At 41.8% G+C, this 16,682-nt stretch overlaps 1 protein-coding gene across 3 annotated transcripts in view; it reads left to right on the plus strand.

Annotated features, from left to right (window-relative positions):
• RAB27B (RAB27B, member RAS oncogene family) overlaps positions 1 to 13,634 on the plus strand; it is a 203,845-nt gene extending 190,211 nt beyond the window's left edge. For all 3 annotated transcript variants that reach the window (XM_075841316.1, XM_075841322.1, XM_075841330.1), the window contains 5 exons: positions 1,740 to 1,911; positions 4,435 to 4,520; positions 6,570 to 6,673; positions 7,772 to 7,895; positions 11,361 to 13,634. In XM_075841316.1, coding sequence (XP_075697431.1) covers positions 1,759 to 1,911; positions 4,435 to 4,520; positions 6,570 to 6,673; positions 7,772 to 7,895; positions 11,361 to 11,550 — 657 coding nt within the window. In that variant the 5' untranslated portion in view covers positions 1,740 to 1,758 and the 3' untranslated portion in view covers positions 11,551 to 13,634. The remainder of the gene's footprint in view (positions 1 to 1,739; positions 1,912 to 4,434; positions 4,521 to 6,569; positions 6,674 to 7,771; positions 7,896 to 11,360) is intronic.
• The last annotated feature ends 3,048 nt before the right edge of the window (positions 13,635 to 16,682 follow it).

The raw sequence follows: 16,682 nt of genomic DNA on the forward strand, positions 1-16,682 counted from the left end.
GCTTTTGCATATTTTACCATTCTAGCCAACATGTACTTCCCTCCTCTGCTCCAATCCATTAGTAGTCTATGGTCTAGTGTATTGAAGAGGTCAGTGCTAAAATCTCTGGCGGTCTAGCGCAGTAAGGGTTAAGCGTCCCAGTGTGTGTGTGTATATATATATATATATATATATATATATATATATATATAAATAGTTGCATAGACTGACTACTCCAGATTCAGAACCTTGCAAATTTTTTCTTTAAAGACGATGACTCGTCGAGACGGCTCCTTTTCAAATTGATTCTGCTCACTTTGGGTTCCAAAACCATCAGTGATGACCGTCAAGCTGTGGCCAGCAACCACATGAATGTATAGTATTAAATGCTGGCTATTCAAATGAATGTGTTTCATGGCCGGACCAGATGATCTCCGCTTGGGCTAATAGAGGCCCCTCCCTCTACAATATTCATATTCTCTAATTGTGCATTTGAAAAGGATCTCTCTTGATGGACAAGCCCTTTAATACCAGCATGAGACCGGACTGCTTCTATTAGCTAAATATCCAGTGACCGGACATATGACAAGGTTCGGCCTGTTACAGACAATCCCTTTTTATAACTTGCGCTTTCACAAGAGTGATGGAGCTCTAATTACGCCTCACAGTCATATACTGAGATCTTCCACCCTACTTCAGGCTATTGACTTAAAGAGGCTCTGTCACCAGATTTTGCAACCCCTATCTGCTATTGCAGCAGATCGGCGCTCCAATGTAGATAAGAGTAACGTTTTTATTTTTTTAAAAACGAGCATTTTTGGCCAAGTTATGACCATTTTTGTATTTATGCAAATGAGGCTTGTAAAAGTCCAAGTGGGCGTGTATTATGTGCGTACATCGGGGCGTTTTTACTACTTTTACTAGCTGGCCGTTCTGATGAGAAGTATCATCCACTTCTCTTCACAACGCCCAGCTTCTGGCAGTGCAGACACAGCCGTGTTCTCGAGAGATCACGCTGTGACGTCACTCACTTCCTGCCCCAGGTCCTGCATCGTGTCGGCCACATCGGCACCAGAGGCTACAGTTTGCAGGTAAGTTGCTACATCGACTTACCCGCAAACGCCGATGCTGCTGCAGAATCAACTGGAGAAGTAGAATTTCTTGCTTTATATTTTTTATTCCTTTTGAATCCACTTTTGGCTTTACAGGGAAAAATTTTTGCATGAAAACTGCCACAAAAAATGTGCTGTTTTTCCTTCTTTGGAAAGACTGCCGTTTTTGTGGCAGTTTTTCGTGCAAATTTTTTTTGTTTGTGAAACCACCTTAACAATTTGTGTCTCAATATCGGTCAGTGAATTTAAATATTTTGTTTAAATCCAGCGGCTGAAATACGATTTTAACCCCTTATTGATGAACGTTCGTACTAATCTGTAGTATAAAGTACACATTATTTTTACTGCACCGTAAATGGCAAAAAAAAGACTCCCCTTGTCCTTACACAATCTCACTGTCAGCACTGATTGGACAGAGTCAGACAATGTGGGGACGTACCTCGAAATGGTAGTGCCCTGTTGTCAATTTATTTATACATTTCTGGGATGTAAATCATAACCATGCAGATTTATAGCCAGGTTCTATGATAAACAATCTGAACAGTTTAATGGCTGCCATTAGAGGTTGAAAATCCGTCCTTTCCAATTTTGTGAATTTATTTTTTTCCTTCATAGGATGCATCCGTAACAATTTTCACTTTTTTGTAGGATCACCGCAGTGTCCACTATGACGGATGGTGACTATGATTATCTGATTAAGCTCCTGGCCCTCGGAGATTCTGGTGTTGGGAAGACCACGTTCCTGTACAGATATACAGACAACAAGTTCAACCCTAAATTCATCACCACAGTTGGAATAGACTTCCGGGAAAAGAGAGTGGTGAGTGAAACGCTGCAATAAAGTCTTCTGATCCTGCTGCAAGAATGTCAGTAGATTTTATTTTCCCGCTTAGAGGGGGTGACATTTGTAGGTGTTGAAATCCTGGCTAAGAGGCGTCACACACAAGATTTTTCTCCGCACTCAGAGACTGGAACATAACAAACAGACCCTGTTCTGAGGCTCGGGAACTCTACCACTGCGGAAGTCCCACCTAACCCAGCTGAGTACAAGATCTCTCTCCGTTTGGGGCCTTAAACTATCTTTGTGGATCCTTTTGGAGACCAGCCTCTACCACATAGGATAGTCACTATTGTCCTACTAATCTGACTACACTTAGGGATGCCACCTTTTCCACCCAAAAATATCCGCCAGGTTTACAGGTTAAAAAAGTTTGTTGTTTTGGGTGGAGGTCTGGGATTTATTCATTCTTTTGTTAAGACTTTTGTAATGTTTTGTAAGGGGGTAAATTTCCCTAACGCACGTGAGAAAGAAGGTAAGAGAGTCACTCTGGGGACTGGAAACCCACTCTCTCGTCCTTTTAGCGTGTCTTGTGGTCTAGGGTAGTGAAGGGGTTAGTGGTAACTTGCCTGGTGGTCTATGGTAGTGAAGGGGTTAGTGGTAACATGATTAGGGGACTAGGGTAGTGAAGGGTTAGTGGTAACTTGCCTGGTGGTCTATGGTAGTGAAGGGGTTAGTGGTAACATGATTAGGGGTCTAGGGTAATGAAGGGGTTATTGGTAACATGTCTGGTGGTAAAGGAGTTATTGGTAACATCCCTGGTGGTCTGGGGTGGTAAAGAAGTTATTGTTACTATGTTTAGGGTAACAAACCGTTTTTTGGCAATTTCTTTGGTGTTCTAATGTGTTTTAAGGCCTCATTAGTATTTCTGGTGGTCTATGGTGGTAGTGGAGATGAATACATTTTATTTCCTATGGCCTATACTGGTGACATGATTAATGTGATAACCCTGTTCGTGTGGGTGTTGAAAGGGGCTAATTGTTTCATATCTGGTGTCCAATGGGATAATCACCTTGTTAGATCTAAAATGTGGACACCACAACACTACTCCAGTTTTCTTTATAAATCTTTACTTAATAACCGTATAAACAGATGAAATCAGCAACAGTATAAGTTCAACAGTCTATTTATCTTTCAATGGCTTTGTCTGATCTCAATCTCTGTCCTTTATGCGTCTCTGGACGCTACGGGGTAATAGCGGCGGGCCTGGCAGGGGTTCTGTAATTGGCTGACGACTCACCTTGGCAGTATGTGCAGTGTCCAGTTAGTCCACTCTTTGGATCGTTGAGCCAAGGGTGCTTCTCTCATGTAATGGCAGCAGCCTGGTCACCGTTGCTCCCAGTCTCTTGCTCAGGGTACCAGATAGCAGTCTGCTGGATATGACTCCTAGGTTCTTCTTTTTCTCACACCAGTCTGGAGCTCCTTATCCTGCTGCTCTCTCTTTCTTGCTGTTCACTTTAACTTTCAATATCTCTTCCATGCTCTCATATCTCATGCTCTCTTTCAACATGGTTGCCCCCTCTCCACTTGCTAATCTCCCCCCCCCCCGTTCCGTTTTTAGCTCATCTCCCCCCCCCCTTAACCCCACATTTTCATGTCCAGTGTAATCTGTCCAGCAACTCACTGCAACTGCTCTACCACCATCTAGTGGTCACTAACGATATAACAGGCATTAAACAAAAGTAACAAACAATGCTTCAACCTCCTTCACAAATAGGAGGAAGGGGGAAGTAGACAGACACCCAAGGGCTGACAAAAGGGGGGAAGCAGAAGGGGGCTGGGACCCCTGTGACCGACGTTGTGAAGGGGGCTATTACCCCCATCATACAAGGGGGCTGGGACCCCTACGATATCGTGGGTACGGAGGGGGCTGATACCCCTATCACCCAAGGGGGCTGGTACCCCCATAACGTTCTGGTAAATGTGGGGAGTGGGACCCCTTCCACAGCATGGAGGCTGGAACCCCTCCTACAACCTCTCCAGGCTCCAGCACTGTCCGGCAGTATCAGACTGTAATGCAGAGTTCAAAATAGAACATTAATAAATATGTAAAAAAATAAATACATTTATCAATGCTTGCTTTACCACTATCTGCCAATCAGATAACTAGTTTAGAAGTGTATGTCAATGTATCACTCGTCAGCCAATCAGATCATGGGAACGATGACATCAGCAGAAGAGGAGTGTGCTGATCTTTTGAGGGCAGTGACTTGTGTACACGTGATTATGCCAATGAGCACAGGCCTACATACAATGGGGTTGTGTTGTCAATTTGGTTGGGGGAAAAAAACACTCTGTAACCAATCAGATCAACGGAATGATGACATCAGCAGTAGAAGCAGTGACCCGTGCAAGTCATACGTTTTTTTTATACATTAGATTTGAAATGTTATTTTGAAATGTCTGAATTTCATACAGGTGAAATGTTTTTTTCTAAATGACCGATCTTTATTTATGTTCATGTTGGTTTGTCTCTTAAATGCAAAACTTTGTCGATCTCTCCAGATTTACACAAATGCAGGTCCAGGTGGCACACAGGGCAAGGCCTTCAAGGTGCATCTACAGCTGTGGGACACAGCCGGACAGGAGAGGTAATGTATTTTCTTGTAAAAACAAACTATATATTTTGTAGCCATCTGAAATATGATATAATTACGTAATTAGCCAATGTCCTTCCAAGAAGCCAGCGACCTTATTGACCCCTCGTGTATGCCACGGCGGATCCAGTTCTTGTTCTCATGCCAATAACTGATAGGAGTATAATACCACATCCATAATATAATATTTCAGCTGAATAAATAGAACACAGTCAATTATAAAATTCTGTTTGCCTGCATCAACCACTAGGGGGAGCTCACTGAATACAGATATTATATATATATATCTCCTAGGCTTGCTTAGTTATACCGCAGGAAGCCAGAAATGTATTATGTAACTATGGTTGTGTAAAGGGAAACCGTGTTGAGCTTTCCATGTTTCTAGGCATTAGGTGAATTTTCCGCAACGGAGATTTCATTGCGGAAAATCTGCAGCGTATTTTGATTGAAAAATGCTTTATTGACAATCAATAGTCATCCTACAAACATTACTGCGACGCAGCGCAAGCCATGAAACCGTAAATGATAACAGTCGCCAAACATAACATGACCGTATGACACACAGTACAGGCTAACCTAGACTATACCTCACACCACATGCTACACTAACATTCTTCCATTCACTAAAATCAAACCGTAAATCATTACAGACAAGTGATGGGGTGGGGGAGTGGGAAGGAGAGGGGAGGGAGGGGAAATCACAGGCCCGAAGCTTTATTGAAAGACAACACACAAGAAGTGAGAGTGGGGGGAAATTCTATAAAAGTCTGCGATGTAGCCTAGCCCTTGGGCTTGAACTAGTCAATAACAGTGGCCACATGGCTTGCGTCATCATGCGATATTGCATCCCATTAGGAAACATATGCACTAAAAAAAATTCAACAAAACCGCAAAATGGTGATTGCAAAATGTTACGTTTTGAATACAACTTTTTTCAATCATCACATTGAGAGGATTTGCATATAGATAAGTCAACAGAGAAGGTCTAGTACACTAAGGAGTTGTGACGAGCCTTCTTGTCTTCTAGTCTCCGAGTCGCTTGAGCTCTTTTGTAACCTTTCTATCTTTTTATGAAAATATGCCGTGGAGGTTTCCCTTAACATTCAAGAAGACCTTCTACATTGCAGCGATGTCATTGCCTTATGTAGTATAAAAGATGACCCTCAACTCCACAAGAGTATGGAGATCTACCATAGTCCTCTCTGGAGGCTAAGTCTTTAGCTAGACCGCTGCCTGAACTGATATGGATGCTGGTCAAGCAAGTTTAGAGCGCTGCGTTGCACAAATTATTTTGGAAATTGCACCTCTAGAAACTTCTAACAACTTCTCATCGGTGGTGGCCTGTGTGCCGAGAACCCCCAGTGATGGCTAGAACCATGACCTTTCACTCCTCGGGAGAGGTGAGGATGGGCCATAGAATTGCATTAAAGTCTAATGCCTGTTTTTACCTCTCTCGAATGAAGTCACTGAGAATGGAATTGGCCAGGTGCTCTTTGAAGCTCATAGCACACTGAGCCCCACCAATCAGAATTTCGGGTAAGTCTTTGACATTTCAGAAGTTCTTTATAACTGGAAGGATACTATAACCCATTAAGGACTGGACTATTTTGGGCCTTCAGAATCGAGCGACCCTTTTTCACTTTTTCATATTTTTTTAGGTTTCATTTAGCCCTTCTCACTCTTACTGTTATGAGGAAAGGAAGATGTTATTTCATATTAAAACAATGGGGTCTAAAATAGACCACATCGTCTAAGTAATTTAAAAAAAAAATTGATTGCCAGTCCCGTGTTGATTGAACAGGCACACCTTCTGCACTCAGACAGTCACTAGGCTGACTGCAATTAGAAAGTAATAGTACAACACTTTTCGGGGAGGGATTAAGGCCTCCCAGACACGAGCGTGTTTGGTTCGTGATATACGGTACGTATGTTCTGTCCAGGAAATGCGGCCGACGTACGGGCTGTATATCACGGACCAAACAAACTCGTGTGAATCCGGCCTAACTGTGAGGGTTTTTATAACGTGCTATTTGATCTTACCAGGTTCCGGAGCCTCACCACAGCCTTTTTTAGAGATGCGATGGGTTTTCTCTTAATGTTTGATCTCACCAGTCAACAAAGTTTCCTGAATGTTCGAAATTGGATGAGTAAGTGTAAAATATTTACATACGGCATGAGCTTATGTCCTGAATTGTCCTTCATCCTGGTTTCTGAGGGTTGCAAGTATGGTCTCCCATGTCCATGAACATTTCTGTTTGCATCCAGAGGCTGATAACGACTCCTGATCTCGCACTTTTTACTGCTGAGTGTTTGCTACAATTGTACCCAGTCTATACTATCATTTGGGAACGAAACAGCCTGGACTCCAAGCTCAGACTTTTTACCTCTGCTGATACATTGTAGCAAACTATTGAAACACGTTAAAGGTTGTTGCTGCTTAATTTGTTGTCAAGGGGGATTACAGTGTGCAAGGATATAATTCTATTAAACCCTCATATGTAAGAAACAGGTATATCCCGATTAGTGGTACCCATTCTAATTTTGAAGAAATGTTAAGTTGTACAGTCCTAATACTCCTCAAATAACTGCACCTCACACTACCCAAATAAGACCACAGTTTAGTTCTAAATGCAGTACACATATAATATAGATGTGTCCTTCTTTAGCTTTCCTCTTCTCTCAACATTTCCTGGGATGTGTGGCGCAAGATAATCCTTTTTAAGAAAAAAAAAAAAACATGATCTCGTGATACTCTCTCACAAGGTGTCTGTAAAATGAATCTATGTGTGGCCACCCAGTGGTTGTGATGGGAATTGAAACCTGTCAAGTGTTTTGATAGCATGTCGCGATATTGTGTTGAAATGGTTTCATGATAAATTGGAGTTCTTACCTTTGTTTGAATGTGGTTAAGTTTACAGTAGAGTGCATAAGGGGATGAGGAGTGGAGAACCCTAAAGGGTGGAGACCCATTTCATTTGGCCATTTTTGCTCATGCTATAATCTTGCCCTGGTGAGAAGTGTTAGGTCTGTATAGGATTTTAGCCACTGGATGTAATCAGGCATGCTTTTATCCAGTGACTGAAAGTAGAGATCATGAAAATTATAAAGAATTGAAACACAAAGTATATGAGAAAGTTGCGGAACTATTTTTATGATCCAGTCATAAAGCCAGAACCTAGTGACTGCTACCAGTTTGTTTTTAAAGCTTCTTTTAGTGTATAAGGTTTCGTTTTGGTTTTTTTCAGGTCAGCTTCAAGCAAATGCTTACTGTGAGAGTCCTGATATTGTATTAATTGGTAACAAAGCTGACCTGTCGGATCAGAGAGAGGTCAATGAGCGGCAAGCAAAAGAACTTGCTGATAAGTATGGGTGAGTAATCCTCTGCAGTTTCCTTGGTCCATTTCAAATGCGGAGCAAGTTTAATTATTTTAACCGTTATTTTGGCTACCTTCAGCCGCCACTAGGGGGAGCTTAGGAGGCTACTGCATACTGTTTTAATATTGAGTTCTATTTATAAACTCTATGTAAGTTCCCCCTAGTGGTGACTACAAGCACACAGAATTTTATCATTTAACTCCATGTCTATACAGCGGATTTGGAGCTCCGACTGCTATAAAGATGTATTATAAAATTAATCCGCAGAAAATATAAGACCTATTTAGATGGCAAAAAACAGAATTGTGTTCAAAAATGGAAATTCATTTTAAGACACCCCTTGTCAAATGTTCAGGGAAGGATTCTACTTCCATTAGTTACAGAGCTCCTTTTGTGACTGGTGGACTAAATCTGCCATGATCGGACATTATCCCCACACCTAGAGGTCCAAGTTTTAGACCGCCCTCTCTATCCTGCACCCTCAATTCTTTCACACATTGGCATTCAAGGAGTCTTGAAAAAGTTAATGAAGATGAAAACCCCTGTAAGAAGTGTAATTGTGGCAATATTGACAGTTATCCAGCATTTCCAGAGTCCTGAATGGCAGATGTTTAGTCAAACTCTGGATCTCCTGTTCCCACACTGCTAGATAAGTAGGCAGAAATGTCACTTGGGAGACTGGAAAAGCTGTATAACAATATAGTCACCATTACTGCAGTGGCCATTTACATGTTTTTTATGCTTGGCTGACAGCCTTGTTATCTCTGTAGAGGGAGCTTTTTCAAGTGAAGGCAGTTTTTACACTTCCGTCAGAGGTAGATGTGGGGGGAGAGTCCCGACATATACCTCCAACGTAAGTTAGCGATGTATCTCACTGTATAGACAGTAATGTCAGGGGCTTTGAACTATGGCGAGCCCAGCCAGAGTATCGCTATGTCTCTGGCCTTGTAATCCTGTCTTGGGAAAGCCCTTGTAATCATCGTCCATATATGGACAGCGACGTTAGGAGCTTTAAGATGCCGGAATCCTCGGCCAGAGCTTCGGCAACGCTCTGTCCAGGGATTCCGCTCAAGGAGGAGCCGCTCATGTCACTGTCCATATATGGGCAGTGACGTCAGGGACTTCACCAGGGCCTGAATCCTTGGGCTGAGCGCTACCTGATGCTCTTCCCAGGGATTCCATCCCTGGGGAAGCCCCCTTAGGTATTCATTTACAGGGGCATCCGTCACATATAGACTCCCATGTTAAAGAAAACATATACCGCATGGTATACTTCTTTTTTTCTGCAGAATTCCTCAGGATGGAATAGCGTTTACTACGTTATTACATCCTCCCCCCAAAAAAATGTATACTGACCTATAGCAGCCCAACGGAAGCAAAAAGTACGATCTATAGGCCTCTGTCCTGCTAATGGAGCCCTATGGACACGTTTAGGGAGTATTCCCGACGTACACTGTAAACGAAGGGTAAAAATGTGATGTGAATCAGGCCTTATCCTTGGAAAAGAAGTGATCATCATCATTATCAGTAACTTGTTGTCTGTTTCATATATTGGCCATAATTCCCCCAATGGACTTTAGTGCTGAGGCACTCTGGAACTCCTGCCACAATCATTTCAGTGTGAAGTAGTATTCTGCATCATTACAGCTATTACTTTAAGCCCAAAGTAATTGCTACTCCAGATTTCATATTCTCATTATCCTTGATGGAGTTTCCCCTGTGTCCATCGTCGCCCCCTGCTGCATCATGTGCTTGTATATGTGGGGGAAGGGAAGAGACAACTGTTTGGAGCACACTTCTGGCTCAAAAATCAGTTGTCACTTTTTTTCTTTTCAGCTCACACATACTACTCTAAGGGTATGTTCACACCCAGTAGCAAAATACGTCTGAAATTACGGAGCTGTTTTTGCCTGAAAACAGCTCCTGATTTTCAGATGTTTTTGTAACTACTCACGTATTTCGCTGCATTTTTACGGCCGTTTTTCAATAGTCAATGAAAAAACGGCTCCAAAAACATCCCAAGAAGTGTCCTGCACTTCTTTTGACGAGCCGTCATTTTACGCGCCATATTTTGACAGCGACGCGTAAAATAAAGGCTCGTGGGAGCAGAACATCGTAATTCCCATTGAAAGCAATGGGCAGATGTTTGTAGGCGTATTAGGGGCCTTTTTTCAGGCATAATTCGAGGCGTAAAACGCCCGAATTACGTCTGAAACCACTGCGTGTGAACATACCCTAAGGCTGGATTCACATGAGCATGTTCGGTCCGTAAAGGCCGGAACGTATTTCGGCCGCAAGACCCGGACCTAACACAGTGCAGGGAGCCGGGCTCCTAGCATCATAGTTATGTACGATTCTAGGAGTCCCTGCCTCGCTGCGGGACAACTGTCCCGTACTGTAATCATGTTTTCAGTACGGGACAGTAGTTCCACGGAGAGGCAGGGACTCCTAGCGACGTACATAACTATGATGCTAGGAGCCCGGCTCCATGCAGTGTGTTCGGTCCGGGACTTGCGGCCGAAATACGTACCGTCCTTTACGGACCGAACATGCTCGTGTGAATCCAGCCTTAGGGTATGTTCACACGCAGTGGTTTCAGACGTAATCAAACTACAATATTTCTGCGCTATTCCGTCAAAAAAACTGAAACCTTACACAATGGTGATAAACCGAAACCATAAAGAACGGAATTACTATTGAAATCAATGGTAATGCAAACAGAACATATGGTTTCCGTTTGCCTTTCCATTGCGGGACCCCTCAACGGAAACTAACGCTGATGTGAACAGGCCCTAACTGAGCACAACTGATGCAAAAATAAAACCCATTGAAATCAATGGGTTTTTTGATGGAAACGTTAACGTCCATTCTTGTGGTCCTCTGACCGATACGCTAGAACGGAAGACACAATGCAGATGTGAACGCAGCCTTAAAGAGGAACTGTCCTCTGACATGTCTGTTTTAGTAAATACTTGTATTCCCCATGAAATAAAATATTCTACAGAATTGTTCTTAGAACTTTGCATTGTACCGTTCCTCTGTTGCTCCTAGAAATGTATGAATAAATTGACAACTGGGTGTTACCATTTCCCTTCTCAAATGGGTGTGTCCCTACAGTCTCTGAAAAGGTCCAATCAGACCTGACAGTCTGTGTAAGGACACACCTCCAACAGGTAACACACACAGCTGTCAATTTATTCATACATTTCTAGGAGGAATAACAGAGGTACGTCACTTTGTAGAGTTCTAAGAAAAGATTCTCCAGGATTGTTATTTTATTGGGAATACAGTTATAGTGCTAACATACATGTCAGGAGAGATAACAGATCCTCTTTAAAGAGGTTGTATGTCATTAATAAAGGCAGTCTTCTTTTTTTTCCGAAACAGTGCCACTCGTGGCTGTGTCTGGTATTGCAATTCACTACATTAATATAAAATGTATTATTTCTTCATGCCCAGCATCCCATACTTTGAAACAAGTGCAGCAACTGGACAGAATGTAGAAAAATCAGTGGACACTCTTCTGGACTTGATAATGAAACGGATGGAGCAATGTGTAGACAAGACTCAAGTGCCAGACGCGATTAACGGTGGAAACTCTGGAAAATTAGATGAAGCAAAAGCAGGAGGAAGAAAGTGTGCCTGTTAGAGGAAAAAAAGAGAGAAATGAATAGTAACATGTCTGGACTGTGAGAACCTTCTATGGCTAATGGGAAATGGCTAACGAACCACTGCAATGCCCTCTAGTGGACAGTGTCTACTCTAAAGCCATTCAAACCATTCATTAACACAATCTTCAAAGAAAAAATTTAAATCCCACCAAGATACTCCCCTCCCCGAACCTCTCATTGTTATGGTATTCGCCATCATCTCTTGTGAAGAAAGTGTTAATCTTATATATTTATATGCATTATAAAAGATACAAAAAATATGTTTCTTACAGGGGAAAAAATGGTGACTGTGGTTAAAATGGGGTATTTTACTTAGTTTTAAATCATCTGATGTAGATTTTAAGTTGGATTGGGTATGCAAGCAAGTAAGCACGGCAATCGATTACGCAACCTGGGCTGTCCTCCTTGTGCTCCTCCCACTTCAGGATTTCTTCCGTTGTTTATATCCGGACGACGAGAGGTTCTAGCTGTCTACCAAACCTTTGTGAATGATTCCGAAATATCTTCTCGTCTCATGTTCTTGCTTGGTGTGTATGTATTGCTGTCGATAAACCAAATCGTGTCCCAATCAGGGATTTTTTTTTGGCAATGTTGGGAATGGGCGGCATAGTTGTGATACAAGATTTGATGTGTATTTGGTTACTTTATATAATAGTCCTTGGTTATTGTATGCCACACCTCCAAGTAGTCTCCGCTTTGGGATGAACTAGCTCCCAAAAGGGGTGGTGCTTATCTGATTGTGGGTGGGGCTTTGATATCTCATTTTGTCATATCAGTGATGCCTATTAATCTATTTTATCTTCTTACGAGTGGTTCCCTTTAATTTACAGCAAAAATTCCTAAAGTCATAATTTCCTCAAGTAGGGAAAAAATCAATATGGCCGTCATTACGGCTCTTAGCGTCCTTCGTCTCCTAAATCACAACTCTAGATAGTAATACTGAGATCCATCCCCACCACCCCAAAATCACTGCAGATTTGCCATTCAGCAGTGTAGCAAAGCAGAGTGCTGTAATGGCGGCCCTATTGGTTGTTATTCACCTTTCCCATAAACACACATAATGAAGAAATGGCTGCTTAGAACAACTTCAAGAGACAGAAAAGGATTTATAATTTCTACCAGAAAACTTATTGTTTTGCTAGTAGGCCCATTGTCCCTGTCACAGGCCACAAGGACAGAAAGTGTTGTCATGGGGACACAAAAGCTCTTAACAGGAGCCTATAACTTCTGCATTTGCACAAGAAATTACATTTTTTTTCCACATCAAAGGAGACTTTAGTATAGATGTTCTGGGAGACATCCCTTTAAAGAAGTGGTCTCATGAAGACGCACCTTTTCCTTATATCCTATTCGTGCATTTGACATGATAGAGGAACGTCCTCTACGCAGGACCCCTCTTTGTTAGCAGCTGTTTGCTCTAGCTAATATAGAGAAGCTTTGGCGGAACCTGTCCTTCCTTGTATTACATGGATGGCCATTCATGTTATTGGCTGGCATGTAATACCACATTTCCCCTGTAGTGGCCGCTCAAGGGGAAATGTATGGCTAAATGAAGATTTCCTTGGTGATCATAGCTGATCGTTGATTTGATTTTCACCGGCAATTGAAAGACAATTAGAGGAAATATCCAGAACTTCTGACAATTTGCGCCTTGTTATTAATCTATTATTAAATGTGTTTACACTTACCAAGGACAACACTTGAAACACTTGGGTTTAGGAATAAATGTTTTGTTTTTTTCACAAAGCAAATACAAAAAATATCAGAATAGCCTGCAAGTACCAGTATCCCGTGACACGAAATTGTATTCCGTCCCTCTGTCTACTTGGTTTTTAAACATAATTTAAAAAAAATACGTATAAAGATTTGATACCAAAACAAATGGAGATGAATACTTTTTTCCTTCTGTGAAAAAATTAATCCACAAAATGCTAACTATGGAAAAGGTTCCCAGAAAATAAAAGTCAATGGAATACAATGGGCTTCTGATATTGTGAAGATGTAAAGTACTTATTTTTGTGCCAATATACAATATGAATGTCATAAAGAGGTTTATTCAGAACACTGTGTCCGGCTCTCCTTTATCCCCCCCCCCCACGTCTAATGCCTAATGCACACGACCGTTGTGTGCGAGCTGGGTCCTGTCCGTGGGAAGATAGAACATGTCCTATCTTTCCACGGATCGGAGAGTCTGGTCCGTTTTCACTGACCCAATTCACCCGCTAAAATGGGTCTGTGCAAGCGAACGGGTGCCACTTTATTGGTTATACTGAGTTACATGGTAAGAGATGTCACTAAAGTGGGGGATGAGGGATGAATATGTTTACTTGTTTTTTTTGTTTGTTTTCTGATTAGGTTCAGTTTTATAGACTGTTATATTAAATGATGTCCACTTTTGGGCTATGGGATTTATCAGATCTCTTGCATATATTTTTGGGTCCAAAATTAAGTATGACAATGCACCATTCAAAAACAGGTAGATGCTACGCAAATTGTATTGTTCCGTATGTCAGAAATGTTAAAGGTTGTATGGTTTAGAAAACTCTCTTGTAGGTGGAGGTGTCCCATTCAGGACCCCCATCTACTAGCAAGAATGTAGAGCGGCTACAAAGAACGTGTCTCACACTGGAGGACCAAACCTGTCCATGATTTCAATAGGCACTATGTAATGCTTAATTTCCCCTGTGGTGGCGCTGCAAGGAAATTAAACACTTAGTACCAGGTACCCCTATAAATGAGAGCTGGTCGGTGGGTGTCCGAGCAGCAGGACACCGTGTTCATAGAACGCGAGTTCCCAATAATTGCCCTGTGTAAACAGGGCAGCTATCAGCAGATGAACGAGCAAGCGCTCGATAATCTGCTGATCATATAGTTTTGATAGTGAAATATTATCTTTGTCGGCAGCACATCTCCTGTGTAAACAGGGAGACGCGCTGCCGACATGATAATGTATGGGGACGAGCGATCACCGTAACGACCGCTCATCCCCATCAGTAGCTCGCTGCTCCAGCCAAATATCGGCAGGTGTAAAAGGTCCTTTAGAGTTGGGAGAATTTTTCTGTCAAAAAGGACTGTCTAATTCAGACAACTCCTTCCCGACATTTGTCGTAAGTATACGTCATGGAATGCCAGTGCTTCCCGCAAAATGTCGTATACTTACGACAAATGGATGGCACCGGCTCAGAATCTGACAGTTGGACCTTCAAGTCCCCTAGTGGGACTAAAGAAAAGTGGAAAAAAAAGAGTTGTGAAAAATATAATAAAAGTTTCAAGTAATAAAATAAAACACAATCACCCTTTTTCCCTTATAAAGTCCTTTTATTGTTGAAAAAAACAAATAAACCATACATATTTGGTATCACCGCGACTGTAACGCGGCCTAAACTATAAAAATATTATATTATTTATTCCACGCGGTGAACGGCGTAAAAAAAACAATGTCAGAATTTCTGTTTTTTGGTCACTTTGCCCTGCAAAAATTGAAATAAAAAGTGATCAAAAAGTTGCATGTATCCAAAAATGGTACCTATAAAAACTATAGCTTGTCAAGCCCTCATACAGCTCCGTCGACGAAAAAATTAAAAAGTTATGGTTCTCACAACATGGTGACAGAAAAAATACGTTCTTTTTACAAAAGTAATTTTATTGTGTAAAAAGTTGTAAAACATAAAAAAGTGCTATAAATTAGGTATCGCCGGAATCTGACTTACCCGCAAAATAAAGGTAACATAATTTATAACGCATTGTGAACGCTGTATAAAAAAACGAAAAAAAAACTATGCCAGAATTGCAGTTTTTTGGTCAACTTGCCTCCCAAAAAATAGGAAAAAAGTCGGATGTACCCCAAAATGGTACCAATAATAACTATAGCTCATCCCGCAAAAAAAACGCACTCATACCACTACGTCTATCAAAAAATAAAATACGTTAAGGGTCCAATAAGTTAGGAAATAAAAATATGCAGTTGTGCCGACTCGAGGGGAACATTTCTTCTGTTTCAAGAGGCGATTTATCGGGGCCCTAAAATTAGGGAACCAGGAAGGGGAGGGCCCAAACATATCTGCTTGAAGCGAGGGTGCCCGTATTATACCAGGACAACACTTTCCCAGCAAAATTCCCAAAACTGCAAAGGTGCGGAGTGTGGACCAAAAGGGGGATAAGAAAGGACACCGTTTATCAGTGCGACACCGGCCGCCTGTGCAGAAATGATTGCCTCACAGCGTAACACACATATATGGATTATTTTATTGTTTACCCCATTATTATACCACCTGACTGCCCCTAATGCACTCTGCCCAGCTTACATATGCCGCCACATTATAAAGTGAAATACCAGTAAAACTCCAAACTAAACTACTACCAAGCAAAATCTACGCTTCAAAAGCCAAATGTCGCTCCCTCCCTTCTCGGCCCTATAGTGTGCCCAAACAGCAGTTTACTTCCACATATATGGCACCGCCATACTCAGGAGAACACTTTTAACAATTTTTGTGTGTCAAATGTGTTTCTCCAGTGGTATAAGCTGGGCACAACATATTTGCCACTGAAATGGCATATCTAGGGAAAAATTTTAATTTTAATTTTCCATAAAGGAATGCGCTGTGGATGGTGCCAAGACCTGTGGGGTGAAAATGCTCACTACAACCCTTAATAAATGCCTTGAGGGGTGTAGTTTCCAAAATGGAGTCACTTCTCAGGGGTTTCTTTTATTACTTTACATCAGAGCCTCTGAAATTGTGAACCAATACTTTGTAAGTCACCAAGTTAGGCCTCAATTTTGCATGGTACTTTCACTCCTGAGCCCTGTCGAATGTCCAGGCAAAAGATTAGTGCCCCATGTAGGGTGATTCTAAAACCGGGAAACACAACATAATAATTAGAGAGCTGTCTTGTTATGGTGGCACAAGCTGGGCACCACATATTGGCATATCTATGGAAAAAATCCCATTTTCACTCTGCAATATCGAGTGCACACTAATTTCTGCAAAACACCTGCAGGTTTAACATGCTCACTACACCCCTAGGTGAATACCTTGAGGGGTGTAGTTTCCAAAATGGGGTCACTTCTGGGGGGTTTCCACTGTTTTGGTCCGACAGGGGCTTTGCAAAT

Source organism: Rhinoderma darwinii, chromosome 1 (genome assembly GCF_050947455.1).
Source record: "Rhinoderma darwinii isolate aRhiDar2 chromosome 1, aRhiDar2.hap1, whole genome shotgun sequence".
NCBI classification, from domain to species: Eukaryota; Metazoa; Chordata; class Amphibia; order Anura; family Rhinodermatidae; genus Rhinoderma; species Rhinoderma darwinii.